Source organism: Pempheris klunzingeri, chromosome 22, assembly GCF_042242105.1.
Source record: "Pempheris klunzingeri isolate RE-2024b chromosome 22, fPemKlu1.hap1, whole genome shotgun sequence".
Lineage (NCBI taxonomy): Eukaryota > Metazoa > Chordata > Actinopteri > Acropomatiformes > Pempheridae > Pempheris > Pempheris klunzingeri.
The window spans coordinates 3797439-3813313 of record NC_092033.1 but is presented as its reverse complement, the minus strand read 5'-3'; the positions used below and the strand labels follow the sequence as shown (position 1 = coordinate 3813313).

Genomic DNA, 15875 nt, shown 5'->3' with positions numbered 1-15875 from the left:
TCCTCATATTTGTAATGAAAGAAGTTCAAGTTGTGTGGGCGCGTGTTTCAAGAAGTTCAAACACACCTCAAGAACTGTGTGCGTGTGTGTGTGCGTATATAAGCTATGTGATGGACAGTTTGCAGTCTGCACCGGGTTCATCAGGCAGCATGAATTCACAGCGATGGATGCTTGCTGTCTGCTTCATACTGGCATCAGGTACCGTGCAAACTTTTATTTAATCATTTGAATACAGATTAATTTTTGATGACAAGGTTGTTTCAAAATCAAATTACTACATCATGACCAAAAAAAGCACAACCATGAAGCAGGTCAAGATTCACTTCATTTTAACATTTGTCATATTCTGTATGTAATAAAAACAGTTATTATTATTTATTCCTATTTTTTAATTGTCATTCAAATGATTTCTCTCCTGTTTTTAGGGACATGGGAATCAGTCGCAACAACAGAGACTCAGAAATGTGAGTATTCTTCAGTCAATGTTGGATCTTGATCAGTTCATTTTGCTGATTATTTTTTTACAGCTAAACAGTTGATCATGTGGTTTGTTGATTTTAAAATGACAAATCTTACTTATATATATCTACTTTATTACAGAAAAGACTGAAAATCATAATTGGAGGGATTGAAATGCAAAAGTAACTCAAAGTTATCAGATTTCTCTGCTGAGTTCTGAATTAATTGAATTGCTTATTACACTTTTGGTAAGAAAAACAAAAAAACTAAGTTCTGACTAACATTTTAAACTATAAATCCAGAATAACAGAATAGTTTAATTGATTTATTGCTTCATTATTGACTTCACTTAATGAGTGACTTCTTGTGATCAGACACTTGCAAGACATTTGGCAGCGGGGTCGTCCAGTCGTTCAACGGTTCAAGTTTCTATGTGCGGTCCAACTGTCCATTCACCTTCACCCGCTTCACCCACAACCGGGTGGAGTGTGATATCACCACACGGCGTGATGACAGCGGGCTGCTGGTCCAAGTCGAGGTCGTCATCAACAAAATCAGGACGGTTCTGCAGGATGGAAGCATCCTGGTGGAGAAGAAAAGGTTTGATCCCAACAGCACCTGTCTGTACTGTTTCATTACAGGGAAACCAAATATAATGACTGATGGGAAAGTTTGATCCATTCATGCAAAAAAAAAAATAAATCACATCATTCAGCCTCAGCAACTGCAGCATAGTGTGAGAACACAGCAGGTGAGTGTTTGGCTCAAAGACAAAAATCATTCATTCAAACAGCGTTCACACTCAGCCGGGGGGGGGTGATGTTTTTATACATTCTTAATGCCATCAGTGTTAGTTGATTATTAGCTTTGACTCTGGGATACTGTGCATTATTAATGGTTCGTCTCTCCCATGGAGTCAAATGAAAACATTCAGAGCATTACAGCGAGTTATTACGTTCTGCAAGGTGACTTAGAGGTCGTAATACTTCACCAGTTTTTTTAATCAAAGCTGAGGAGGGGGAAACACTTCAGATCAGTCTGAGGTAAAAATAAAGACCTGTTTTACATCAAGTGGTGCTCTTGTTTTTTTTTATCTGACAAAGAAGAAACTTAAATACAAACAGCTTTGAATACATATTGACTAAAAACCAGAGACTGTATATAAGAAGTTTGCTGTAAGTAGAAAAAGTTTTTGCTTTGTAAAAATGTCACATGAATATTTCAACTGATAAAAGTTAAGAATATTTAGTTTTTATTTGTCTTTAATCTCCTCTCTATGTTTATTTGCTGACAGTGTTTCCCTTCCTTATGACCACACCTACCAGCGTATCTTTCCATACGGCATCTACACCAAGCTGAGGAGCCTGCTGCTTCCTCTGTCAGTCACCTGGCACAGCGTACCTGGAGGAATAGACTCTGTGTGGGTGAGAGGACGCTGATGCTATTTGTCTATGCTGACAACACACAGTGGACACACATGTGCATTATCCTAGTTTGGTACTTTAGAGCACTAAACTCATCCACTGAAGGTTTTTTTTCTAACTTCTTGGTAAGGTTGAGCTGGAGCAGGAGCTGAGCACCGACATGACTGGACTGTGTGGACAACACAGCATCACAGGTAGGATAATTAAATGTTTTATTATATAGAAACGATAGCAGCTGTACTTCTGCGTTGTAATTTCTCTGATTATAGGATACAAACTTTGTCATTTGTCTGCATGAAACTAGGAGAAAAGCTGATTGTGGAGAGCGCTCAACCTGACGACACGTGTCAAATCCGAGATCCTGTCTCTGTCGTCAGTAAAGTGAGTTAACTTTGTTGTTAATTCACATATTTAGGAGTCATTCCATTCAACTGCCATCACACTAAAATGGAGGGAAAACACTGATTTCTCTGACGGTATCTGTAGGTATGCAGACTGTTCTTCTCCCAAGCCCTGGATTGTCTGCAAGCCAGGTTGCATCATTATATCCAACTCTGCGATGAGAACATTTACAGCTATGAAACAAGCAAATACATCGGCTGTGCTTTCTTCAGAGACGTTGTCCAACAGTGTGGAAACAGCAGCTATGTCTGGAACACATGGAGGGCTGTGACCGAATGTGGTAGGTGCTAGATTTTAAAGCTCCTCAGATTGTTTGGCTCAAATGTATCTACTCGATAGACTTCATTAAGGTTGACACTTGATGCGATTGGCTGTTTTTTTGTGCGTGAATGCAGAGGAACCACCATGTCAAGGAGACCTGGTTTATGTAGAACAGGGTATGGCCTTTGTTCCCACCTGCTCCAACCCGTACCCCAGATTCTCCACCTCTCTTCACCAGGATCTCACCAGCACCTGTATCTGCCCCAACGGTGAGCGCTGTCTGACTGTATTATCTATCTTCACTCTCTGAATCTGTTGCTTAGCCTTCAAGAGTCTAATAATCAGAGAGGCTTACTGATTTGTCTTGCAGGTCAGGTGCTTAATGATCATGCAGGTGGCTTCCACTGTGTGAATGTGTCCAGCTGCCCCTGTGTGTTTGCCGGAAATAACTACTCAGCAGGAGACAAGCGCAGCACCAAGTGTCAGTCATGGTAAATGAAAACTAAAGTTAATACAGTTTACCATTCAGCCACCACACCCACGTCAATCTGAGTTGGAATTCATCGTTCTTTATACTGCATGAATGGACTTGGCTATTTCTTTCCACAGTGTGTGTGAGAGCGGGACATGGCGATGCTCGGAGAAATTCTGCCCAGACAGATGTCACATTGAAGGGCAGTTTGTAACAACATATGACGGCAAAATATATGTCGTCCCTGGTAAATGTACATATGTGGCCTCAAAGGTGAATTTTTAACACTCCTCCAACATTTAACATGAATCCATGTTGTCCTTTCCTGACACTAACTGTTTAAAATCATTTTTAAGGGTCTCAACTGGACAATTGTAATCGGGTTTTCTGAAAAGGCGCCTTCTCTAAAAACAGTCACTCTTCTGCTTTCTCAGGTACAAGCAGTTTTAAAAATGTTGGATTTAAAACACTGTGATCTGTCAAACAAATGTCAAGCAGGAGAGGGGTACAGTCACTGAATATACATGTCCTTCCTGTTTGGATTTGCAGGAAACATTTATAGTCTATACTTTCTCACACAACTCGGTTAAATTTGGAGACGAAGAGATCACTGAACTTCATCAGTCTGGTAAAAAAAACTTCCTTAACGTGAACAAGTAATATATCCTGGAACTTAATAATCCATTCATAAATATTTGCTCACTTACCTCATCCTCTGTCGGCTGTCAGATCACGCTCTGGTTTTCTGGCAGTCCTCCATGTACGTCCAGGTCCACACATCCTTTGGTTTGAAGATTCAAGTCCAGGTGTCTCCTGAAATCCAGCTGTACATCACCCCGCCCAGAAACCAGGAGATGTCAGGTTAGGATCTCAGTCTACAAACACGCCAAAATACACAAACCTTCATTAGGACTTTTATTGTGTAGTTTGATTTGTACTCATGGTCAGTCTGTCTTTCAGGTCTCTGTGGCAACAACAACAACGACACCACAGACGACTTCACCACCAGCAGCGGGATCATCGAGAACTCAGCTCGACCTTTTGCACTTTCTTGGAGTGTGGATGCTTGTACACCAACCCACAGCCTCTGCATCATCACAGACAAGGGTACCAATCAATGATATACTGTTAATTCATACATATAATATTTTGTTTTGATCAAAGAATATATTACATTTTGAAATGAAAACACTGGAAATCTCTCACTAGCTTGCTTCTCTGTGACATGATACAAATACATACATTTCTAAGAACATGGTATGTCATATGCATTTTTGCAGAAATATTTGCTGAAGAAAAATGCTCTGTGTTGACAAACCCAACTGGGATATTTGCTAAGTGCCATGATCATATCCCAACTGATCACTACCACACGGTAACAAGACGCCCAACTCTAAGTTCTTGTTGTTTTCATTAATTACCTGTCATTCACATATCAGTAACAACTCCTGTTAACATGAAACAATGATTTTTATTTCCAGGCTTGCATCCAAAGAACATGTAAGTGTGGCAGCAGTCTGCAGCAGTGCCTGTGTGTCGCTCTGGGCAGCTACGCCAAAGCCTGCGCCAGTCTGGGTGTTGAAGTTGGTGACTGGAGGAAAGATACCAACTGCAGTGAGTTCAGCTTTGATAAATATACAACTTCTATCTGGCTCCTTACAAATATTCACAGTCTACTGCAAAGAGCCAATGGTGGAATGATCAAAGAAATCCAAAAAGTCTCAGTCAAATCCACTCTGGTGCTGATTTTCATATACGTTGTGTCAAATATGCAACTAATTAGTACAAGTAGTATTAAAAAGTGTGGTGTTTGCTCTAACAATCAGTGTTATATTTGATGTTAATCACAATGTTGCATTTCAGCTTGGGAATGTGAAAAGAATCAAGAATTCTCCTACAACATGCAAGCCTGCAACCACACATGCCGCTCCCTGTCCGGCCCTGACCCCCGCTGTGGGCTGGACGACGCACCTGTGGAGGGCTGCGGCTGTCTGGACGGAACTCACCTCAACCAAGATCACACCTGTACCCCAAAGGAAGAGTGCGTTTGTCACTACCAAGGTGGTACAGTACTGCCGGGGTCATTTATTATCGATGGGCAGAAGTGGTGAGTATTTACAACCATTTGAAATGCTTTAATACCATTTTACCTGTGAGCCAATTATCCCCTACTTGCCCTAACCTCTATTGTGTCGTCTACACCTATAGTGTACGTAGTGTACACCCCAATAAATTTGTATCTCAAAGCAAATATTATTCCTATTGCAGCTCATGTGACAACGGAGTACTGCACTGTTCTAAGGACTGTGGTAACTATATAATCTTCTGTAATAATCAGATCAAAAATCAAAGAAATGTTTCAACTTAATTTGTTTATAATGAAAATTCATCCAGTATAATAAAAACCCTAAAGGAACTTTTTGATCTATTATTAAGTCATTAATGTTGTTTATATATTTAATGATGATGTTTGCACCAGGGTGCAGAAATGGAAAGGTCTGTGTTCACTGCCCTCAGTACCAAGTTAACACAACTCAGAAAACCTGTGACAGCCTCAACAAACCAATGGTAGGTCAACACATCATCTGTTTATGTATATTGCTTACCATTATTCTTAGATTAATCATTCTTCATTCTTCTACCTGACTAACAACCTGTTAAAACTTGAGCTAAAGTATTTTCTTTTCTTGTGGTTTCCAGGGCGCCACAAGCAGAACCTGTAGGAGCGGCTGTTACTGCCCACATGACCAGTATGAGGATCACAGAGGAAACTGTGTTTCATTGGACAGTTGCACCTGCGTGTACAGTGGCAACGTATTCAACGCAGGACAGAGTGTCCAAACCAACTGCAGAACATGGTAACACCTGTCTTAATGTGGCTTTTCCTATTCAATGAGTCAATAAATCTTATTCCTCCGAAAGCTAATGAAAACAACATCAATCTGTTTTACAGTGTTTGTCATCAGGGTCAGTGGCACTGCAAAGGTGAGCCTTGTCCTGGGACATGTCAGGTTTATGGAAACGGACAGTACAAGACCTTTGACTCCAAATGGTTCAGCTTTGATGGACACTGTCAGTACACACTTGCAGAGGTGAGACCAAATCTGAAGTCACAAGTTTCTTTTCAGGCCTCCAATACTTTGCCTTGGATATAGTTATATCCTAACCATATGTTTTAAACTCGTCAGGATGACTGTGGAAATAGAAACGGCACCTTCTCTGTCAGAGTGGAGAGTGTACCCTGCTGTGATGAGGTGCTCACCTGCTCTCGCTCTATCATCTTCGACCTGCAGGTAGATGGCTGTTTTTCCTCTCTAAGACCCCGAACTACTGTCCACATGTTAATTATCTATCTTTATGTCTTCGTTACACTGTATTATACCTGTGCTGTCCACTAAGGGCGCCGTCAGCCTGACACTGAGCGACATGAGGGTGACCGAGCGCCACCAGGACGGCTGGACTCTGCAGGAAAATTCACTTTACTCCACACACACTGTGGGACTCTACATCATCATCTTAGTGCCAAGCAGAGGGATAACTCTCATCTGGGACAAACACACCCGCATTACCATAGAGCTGCACTCATACTGGAGAGTAAGTGATGAGGGTTTTGAAATCTAGTAATTTCTGTATACATTTGTCACATGGTTACAGACTTTGATCCTCATTGTAAATAAAAAAAATATTGGATTTGATATTTAAGCACTGACCGTCACTGAGAAACTCATCCTTACTAAAAGTCAGCAGTTCCTTCAATTGTAAGTGTAATTTCTTAGCCTTTTAAAACATTTTTAATTGACTTTTTAACCATCTCTCCTGCAGAACCGAGTGTGTGGCCTCTGTGGGAATTTTGACTCCAATGAGATGAATGACCTGCACATAAGTGGCTCAAAAGGTAAAATGTTTTTCTGTCTTTCTTCACTGGCATGATATTTTCAAACATCCTAACAAAGTAACACCAAGAATCTGTTTTTAGTGCTGTCCAGTCCTCTGGCATTTGGCAACAGCTGGAAAACTGGCAGTGTTCCTTGCTCTGATGTGACCACTGAGATCTTTTCATGTTCACGCAACTCCTACTGCTCAGCCTGGGCCCAGCGACGCTGTATGATTCTCACAGGAGACACATTCAAAGACTGCCACTTAAAAGTATGCATTTTACATACTTAGCATGCTGCTAACATGTCTTGTCATGTCATGAGTCATGGGTTGGATTCCTGTACAGGGTTATAATTGCTACACTTTTCAGAAACAGGGTCAAGAAGGGGCCTCAATTATTAATGAGCCAATGACCTTAAAGATCCAAATCTGTTGCAGTGTTATACCATCTAATTTACAGAAATTTGTCTTTACAAAGAACCCCAAAGCATGCTAGTAAAAGCTCTATTCTTGGTGTTCTACAATCCTCAGGTGGATCCAGAGTCCTATTACCAGGCCTGTGTGCAGGAGTCCTGCTCCTGTGAGTTTGAAGGGAAGTTCCTGGGCTTCTGCACAGCTGTTGCAGCCTACGCAGAGGCCTGCAGCGACCACGATGTGTGTGTAAACTGGAGAACACCCGATTTGTGTCGTAAGTTACAACCTTTTTCCCTCTCTAATATTAGTTTGAACTTAACTCTTAAAGCCATTTTTTACTGGATGGATAACTTAACCTGTGATAAATTAATCCTTAGCGGTTTACTGTGACTACTACAACGAGCAGGGCCACTGTGGCTGGCACTACGATGCCTGTGGGAAGATGTTAACCTGCAGCCAAGGCAACAGCTTTACTCACAAGCTAGAAGGTAACTAGAGTTCCTCAGTTGTACTCAAATATAACACCTAAGCCTAATTATTATATAAATCATGTTACTTAGTTTGTGTCTAATGCTGGTGGCACTGCAAACAAACCTGACCTTACAATAAAATCCTCACATTTACATGCTTTCAAAAGCTTCTTGGGCCCATTAAATAAAAATAATGTTTATCATTGAAAAGGTTGCTACCCCAGATGTGCAAAGGAGGTGCCTTTCTATGATGAAAACACTCGTAAATGCACTGAATTGAGAAACTGCACCTGCTATTTTAATGAAACTGTCATTCAGCCTGGGGAAAAGGTGCGGATACAGTCTACTGAGTGGTAAGTTCAACCTTTCTTAATGTGTATATGTCTAAGTGTGTACATTTTCAGGGTAACCATAATATGAAAACTTGTGCACTGAACATTAGTTGTTACACTCACCACTGGGTATTTCTGGCTTTCTTATTTATCCTTGTCAGCTCTTGTGAAAATGGAAGAATTTACTGTCGTAAGTATGACTGATATTCATGTACCACTACAATTACTATCATGTACCTATTTCCAGTTATATAGAAATATTAAACATATTTTGTGGCAATTAGTCTTTTACATTTTATAGATTTCAGTATATGTGCCAACACCAGACCTAAAATCCACCATTGCTCCAACAGCGCCTCCACACACAACTACGCCTGCCACCACAACTGCCTCAATTACCACTGAAATATTGTCGACAAGACCCCTCCCCACCTCTACAACAATGACAACCATTACCAATTGGCCAACTGACTCTTCCACCACCTCTAGAAAAACGACCACTACCAACCTGTCAACAACTCCCCTCACCACCTCTACGCCCATGACAACAACTCCCCTCACCACCTCTACGCCAATGACAACCACTACCAACCTGTCAACAACTCCCCTCACCACCTCTACGCCAATGACAACCACTACCAACCTGTCAACAACTCCCCTCACCACCTCTACGCCAATGACAACCACTACCAACCTGTCAACAACTCCCCTCACCACTTTTACGCCAATGACAACCACTACCAACCGGTCAACAACTCCCCTCACCACCTCTACACCAATGACAACCACTACCAACCTGTCAACAACTCCCCTCACCACCTCTACGCCAATGACAACCACTACCAACCGGTCAACAACTCCCCTCACCACCTCTACACCAATGACAACCACTACCAACCTGTCAACAACTCACCTCACCACTTTTACGCCAATGACAACCACTACCAGCCGGTCAACAACTCCCCTCACCACCTCTACACCAATGACAACCACTACCAACCTGTCAACAACTCCCCTCACCACCTCTACGTCAATGACAACCACTACCAACCGGTCAACAACTCCCCTCACCACCTCTACGCCAATGACAACCACTACCAACCGGTCAACAACTCCCCTCACCACCTCTACACCAATGACAACCACTACCAACCTGTCAACAACTCCCCTCACCGCCTCTACGCCAATGACAACCACTACCAACCTGTCAACAACTCCCCTCACCGCCTCTACACCAATGACAACCACTACCAACCTGTCAACAACTCCCCTCACCGCCTCTACGCCAATGACAACCACTACCAACCTGTCAACAACTCCCCTCACCGCCTCTACGCCAATGACAACCACTACCAACCTGTCAACAACTCCCCTCACCACTTTTACGCCAATGACAACCACTACCAACCTGTCAACAACTCCCCTCACCGCCTCTACGCCAATGACAACCACTACCAACCTGTCAACAACTCCCCTCACCGCCTCTACGCCAATGACAACCACTACCAACCTGTCAACAACTCCCCTCACCGCCTCTACGCCAATGACAACCACTACCAACCTGTCAACAACTCCCCTCACCACCTCTACGCCAATGACAACCACTACCAACCGGTCAACAACTCCCCTCACCACCTCTACGCCAATGACAACCACTACCAACCTGTCAACAACTCACCTCACCACTTTTACGCCAATGACAACCACTACCAACCTGTCAACAACTCACCTCACCACCTCTACGCCAATGACAACCACTACCAACCTGTCAACAACTCCCCTCACCACCTCTACACCAATGACAACCACTACCAACCTGTCAACAACTCACCTCACCACCTCTACGCCAATGACAACCACTACCAACCTGTCAACAACTCCCCTCACCACTTTTACGCCAATGACAACCACTACCAACCTGTCAACAACTCCGCTCACCACCTCTACACCAATGACAACTAGTACCAATTGGTCAACAACTCCCCTCACCAATTCTACACCAATGACGACCGTTATCAATGGGACGACTGATTCTTCCATTGCATCTACCACTGAACATACAGGCACAACAAGGACAACAATAGAAAAAACAGACCACACTTGGGAAACCACCACCCCGACAAAGACGACATTCACAACTGTCACTAAAGAATCAACAACTGAAACAGGAACATCCCTCATGCCGACAGCATACAGCACAACTCCCAGTACGTGCCATGTTTTTGTTCTGCGTATTACTGTTCAGCTGTCCTAGCAGTCAGTTCCATAAATTAACAGTGCCTTTGCCTCCTCAATGCTCACTGTCGTCTCTGTTGTGTTTATCAAACCAGGACCGTGTGAGTGCAAAGACCTGAAGAGGAAAAAAACCTGGACATGTGATGAGACATGGACAGAGGACTGCTTCAATAAGACCTGTACAAATGAGATTATAGTACTGACTCCAGTGGTTTGTCCAGAGACTGTAATTCCCACATGCCCCAGGGAACAGGTCTCAAAAGTCTCAGAGGGATGCTGTGAAACATGGAAATGTGACTGTAAGTGTATCCTTGTTCGTCTCCTCTTTCATCTTTTGTGTTTAATATTTACCTCTACAGTTTTTTATGTGTGTGGTTAGGCAGGGTGTTTTATTTTGATTTAAAGTACAAAGTGCTGCTGCATAGAACAACCTAAAGTCATCTTGCTCACAATTCCCTTAAATCGTTGTTTAATGTTAACTATAATTGCAGTCTTTGTTTAGTGTGTCAGCATGCATATCAGATGATGCTACTACAGGAAAAGTTAAGGGATCATCAAGATTATCACGTTGGATAACAGCAGATTTACCAACCAAACAACAGTGCCAGCCGTAGAGTCATTCCACTATTGTAACTAAATTTTCATGTTATCTGTCCATATCTACTAAAATCACCTCGTATCCTTTCCTAGGTCGCTGCGAGCTCTTTGGGGACCCCCACTACATCTCTTTCCAAGGTACAACCTTTGATTTCCTAGACAACTGTACCTACATCCTGGTGGAGGAACGGTCACCACGCCATCATCTGACCATTGCTGTGGACAACTTCTACTGTGTGCCAGACATCCACGGCTCCTGTGCTAAAGGCATCATCCTGAAATATCAGAACAATACAGCTACACTCAGCATCATTCCACATATGTTCACAGTACAGGTAAGACATGACGAAACTCCTGATTTACTTACAGTATCTCATATCACCATACATCCATATACTGTATATTGGCTATGTGACTACACTGATGCTGATTATAATTTTCTGTGATATATTTCGGCTTCAAAGCTCAAAGTATTTATGTCTACGTTACTATATTGAAAGGATGAGAGAGTTTGTTTGATCCTGATCTAATCTGCTCTAGGCCACTCTGAACAACATGACCATAGTGCCGCCATATGAGAAGGACGGGTTGAAGTTTGAGACTACAGGGTACATAGTGCACATCTACCTCTTAGACATACGCTCTTATGTCTCCTTCAGTCTGACCTATAACCTGGTGGTCAGTCTGGCTATGGAGCACTTCCTCAACAACACCCAAGGACAATGTGGTAGGTGATGAATTGAATAGGATGGTGGTTAGGTGCATACTTTATGCCAATTTTTGAAGTGTGTGCTTGTCTGTGTGGAGTGGCTTTTCAGGTGCAAACACCTTCTAAGTCTGAGGGATTCTTGTGAATTTGTAAGATTTATCTTGTGTGAGATCCCTCTGTTCTGCTGTTACAACAATAAACAATATCTGACTATTTGAGGTCGGGGGGGGGACAAAAATTACCTCCTTATACAAACAGCAGACAGAGTGACATGAGCATTTAACTGGTGTTTTCAGCCACTAAGATATTTGAGATGCCACAGCAAAGCTGCTTTCTTGTGTATATGTGTATGAGATATGAGATCAAACATCTCCTCTCCAGGCGTATGCGGTGGGGAACCATGTATCCGTAAAGGAGGACAGATCGAGGACCACAGCTGCTGCGATAAGACGGCCTATGACTGGGTGTATGCCGACCCGCTGAAGCCAGCCTGTGTCTCTGCACCAAAGGACGTGCCCTGTCACACCGGGCCCACGCCGGCACCCACAAACACACCCACCTCCTGCCCTGCAAGCTCATTATGTGAGCTGCTGCACCACCCGTAAGTTACACACACACACCTCGTCAGGGAATTCCTCTCAGGATTGAACCCTATAGTAGCATGCACGTGGAACATTTTAATTAGTTCTCTCAGGAGCTAGTTTTTCTCTGTTGTTTCTTTACATTTTCATGGTGTACAACATTGTTTACTAAAAAAAATCTAATCTGTTCTGTTTCCTCAGAGTCTTTTCAAATTGCAGCAGGAAAGTCAATTTGAACCTCAAAAAGAAGAACTGTGAGTTTGATTCATGCAGGAACGGTCCCTGCTCTTCACTAGAACAAGCTGCCACCGAATGTAACAAAGTTGGTTTCTGCATCGACTGGAGAGGACTAACTGATGGAATATGTAGTATGTACCTTTTATTCTTTTTATCCTCTGTAAAGAAAAGCCTGTCGGAGCAGGTACAAATTATTGTCTTAATGTATTTGTACATTTTTGTGTGTGTGTTTATGGACTTGACTGTGATTGTGTTTTTGGTGAAACAGTCAGTGATAAACTCCTCTTTAAACTGATACGTGTGTCAGTAACTTCATTGTCCTCGATCGTGTTTCAGATGTGACCTGTCAAAATGAAACGGTTTACAGTGAATGTCGTAACAAGCTGGATGACTTCTGCTATGGAGGGTTTGTAAAGTTTACTTTGTGTCATTTTGTTCTCACTCTAAATCCAAAACATTTCCCCTGTCAAGATTTTCTCTATTTCCCTTCCTCTTCTGGATCGGCTGTGCAGAGAGCGTCATACAGGAGCCTCCTTCGAGATCAGCAGGTCAGGATGTTTCTGTCCCAGGGGCCAGGTCAGGGCAGGAAACCACTCAAGCGTGTGTGTGTCTGACTGTTTCTGTGAGTAAAGTGGCCCACAGCACAAGACTGACACTCAAACCTGTTCAAGCTTTGTTTGAGATCTTATGCAGTGTGACGGTTTTTGAACGTGTGTTCATAAATAGCGTTAACGTAGAGTTCCCTTTCCCGTCCATCAGATTGTAAAGGAGCGCTCGGTGAACCCAGAATGGTTAGTATCTTTGTCTCATCAATGCCAAAATATCACCAGCTCTGACTCTTGACTGGATTCTGGATCTTTAGTATTTGTACACGTGTCTTCCAGCCTGGTGAGGTGTGGCAGTCAGGCTGCCACCTGTGTACATGTAACAACCAGACTCTGACAGAGGAGTGTTTCCCAAAACCTCCTGAGGCACCTCCTACCTGTGGCCCCAGTGCTGTACTGGTAAACACCTCTTGCTGTGGTGAGCAAGCTTGTGGTAAGTACTGGTGACTTATTTAAAAAATCAGACTTTCTTTCCCTCACATGACTACAAGTAATACACACAAAAATAATTCTGTACTAATACATCATGTGTTATTTTTCAGTTATGAAAACCTGCAGTTATGACGGAAAGACATATGAGGTATGTTCTGTGTGATAGTGCTTCTTCTCACTTAATGAATGATTGTCTAGCTCCTTGTCATGATATCTGTCCTTGTGTGCACAGGTGGGAGACAGATGGAAGGATGCTGCCCATCCCTGTGTGACATTCAGCTGCAGCAAAGAGGGTGTTCAGACTGAGACTAGAGTCTGTCCCCAAGAATTCTGTCAGGAGGTCTGCACACCCGCTGGAAAATAACTCCTATACTTTTAAACCTGGGCTCTATTTTTACATGCTCTCAGTCTGAAAATGGGTGGTAGCTGTTGTATCGTGCCATTCAAACCCACCAGACTCCATTGACAAAACAGTGATTTTACATCACTTCACTACTGTTGACTCAATCAGTTAAGTTGTTTGTGTGATTGAGTTGTGTTGGATCCAAACTAACCCTTGAAAACACTAAAGTAATACAAAATTGTGATATAATGGCTGTTTCTGGTTAAACAGAAAGGATCTTACAGTTCTGTACGCGTAAGGATCCTTTCTGTAATGTTGTTATAACTTCAAATAACGATCCAATAACTACTTTGAGCTGGTGAATGTAAAAATAGAGTCCGTTATCGTTTAAACTCATGACACATTTACATGGTGAGAAAAAAAAGAAATTACATTGCGCTGTTGTGATTTATTCACCAGGAGGACAAAGTTTGGGACGACCAACACTGCTGCTTTACATGTAAGTCAAAATCCAGTGATCAAGTGATGATCTTGTCACGTTGACTTTTTCCTACATGAGATATTGTATAGAGAAACTTTAAATAATGAGACACTTACCTGCATTCAGAGTGTAAAGAGTGTGTTTTTGTTCACACTCGTCCTCTCCTGTCAAACCCCCCTGACTCCAGGTAAGCCGAAATGCGCTCCGAAGGTGACCTCTATCAACATTAATGTAGATAACTGTACCACCGTCATGGCGATGCCTGTGTGTCAGGGCCAGTGTGTGTCTGAGCCCAGGTGAGTCTAAACATTCCTGACCATACCTTTGAGGTTTTAGGTGTTTATACTGATGGCGTAAGAAAAGGAGTGTTTGTGAATTAACTGTGGTTAAAGATACGATAAGACATCTCTTTCCCTCCCTCTGCCTGTCTCACTCTCTGTCTCCCCTCCCTCCTCCACCCGTCCCCACTCTCCCCTCCTCCCCACCGTGCCTTGTGTCGGTGCAACAGGGCCGTGTTACGCGGTGACCTGCAGGTGGAGCAGAAGTGCCGAAGTTGTCAGGAGCGGACCTCAGACAGGAGACCGGTGACCCTGCAGTGCTTTGACCTCACTACCAGACAGCACGTCTACAAGCACATCACCAGCTGTGAGTGCAGAGCCTGTGGCACACTGTGCTGAAAGGTCCTGACAGCACAGACCCAGGAATAAGAGCCAAGAATAAATGATTATATAATGTATCCATTACATTTCCAAATCAAAACTTATTTTTTAATTGAAACCCTTCTTTTTGGTTCTTTATTTTATTTACTCAATCAGCTTTCTATCGAATAAACTGCATCATTTATTTATCACCAACGTGTGCGTTCTTTTGGTGCATTAATTTAAATCTAGTGTATTCACACCCATTGGCAGCCCCACTGCTCTCTTATGCTAATTAGAAAAGAAAACACAGATCCTCAATAGTAGCCACTCAGGTAGTTTGTACTCACCCATGTTTTGAAATAGTTCTGCCTCCATCCGCATACAATGAAGATAAAGGAAATGTGGGCGTGTTGATCATGGCACTGACAAATGACATTTAAAAATGGGAAAAGGAAAAAGTCCCTCTGAAAAATATTGAGTGCTTTTCTGTGGATTATCTGCAGAACCAGAAATTCAAATCTCTGTTTGACTAATACTGATATAAAAAAGTAATACATGAGGGTTTATCCACAAATTAAAATGTGCTTATTCCTTAATTCTGTGTAAAGAAAGTGGGTATTATCATATGTAATATAAGTGTTTATGTGTATCTATAGAGGCCATGTTCATATTGAGGTATGTGCACGTGTATATACTCCCATTTTACTTAATAATAAAGAGATTAATTTCTATGCACATTTACTTCCCTCAAACCTTTGTGTATACCCTTACTTCCTTAGTAACCTGTTTTTCTATTTAAAAAGTACCTGTTTTATCAATAACGGTAAAAATAAAAGAACGTTTAACAGTAAATTTGCTAAAAAGAATCTCTATATCATTACTGAGGAGCAGCCATGGTGCAGTG

At 42.4% G+C, this 15875-nt stretch overlaps 1 protein-coding gene across 1 annotated transcript; it reads left to right on the top strand.

Moving 5' to 3' along the window:
• Nucleotides 1–149: 149 nt before the first annotated feature.
• LOC139222243 (mucin-5B-like) lies at nt 150–15495 on the top strand. The gene is made up of 45 exons (XM_070854217.1): nt 150–198; nt 834–1059; nt 1754–1883; nt 2014–2077; nt 2188–2264; nt 2370–2565; nt 2681–2815; nt 2917–3037; nt 3156–3291; nt 3375–3452; nt 3568–3646; nt 3748–3879; nt 3979–4125; nt 4299–4393; nt 4500–4632; nt 4882–5125; nt 5287–5327; nt 5498–5586; nt 5719–5876; nt 5972–6110; nt 6207–6311; nt 6418–6612; nt 6841–6913; nt 6995–7164; nt 7426–7582; nt 7686–7796; nt 7990–8131; nt 8272–8300; nt 8464–8546; nt 8600–10030; nt 10236–10317; nt 10441–10644; nt 11036–11277; nt 11483–11669; nt 12033–12252; nt 12452–12600; nt 12806–12875; nt 12982–13091; nt 13229–13260; nt 13354–13507; nt 13617–13654; nt 13739–13846; nt 14309–14348; nt 14518–14626; nt 14839–15495. Exons 1-45 carry the CDS (start codon nt 150–152, stop codon nt 15005–15007), a joined length of 6879 nt encoding a protein of 2292 aa, XP_070710318.1. The 3' UTR covers nt 15008–15495.
• The last annotated feature ends 380 nt before the right edge of the window (nt 15496–15875 follow it).

Bases quoted from the DNA above. Each gene is read 5' to 3' on its own strand.
- LOC139222243 (XM_070854217.1), top strand. From the start codon at position 150: ATGAATTCACAGCGATGGATGCTTGCTGTCTGCTTCATACTGGCATCA. The intron at 199-833 runs GTACCGTGCAAA...TCTTGTGATCAG, and splicing joins CTGCTTCATACTGGCATCAG to ACACTTGCAAGACATTTGGC. The intron at 4,394-4,499 runs GTAACAAGACGC...TTTTATTTCCAG, and splicing joins CAACTGATCACTACCACACG to GCTTGCATCCAAAGAACATG.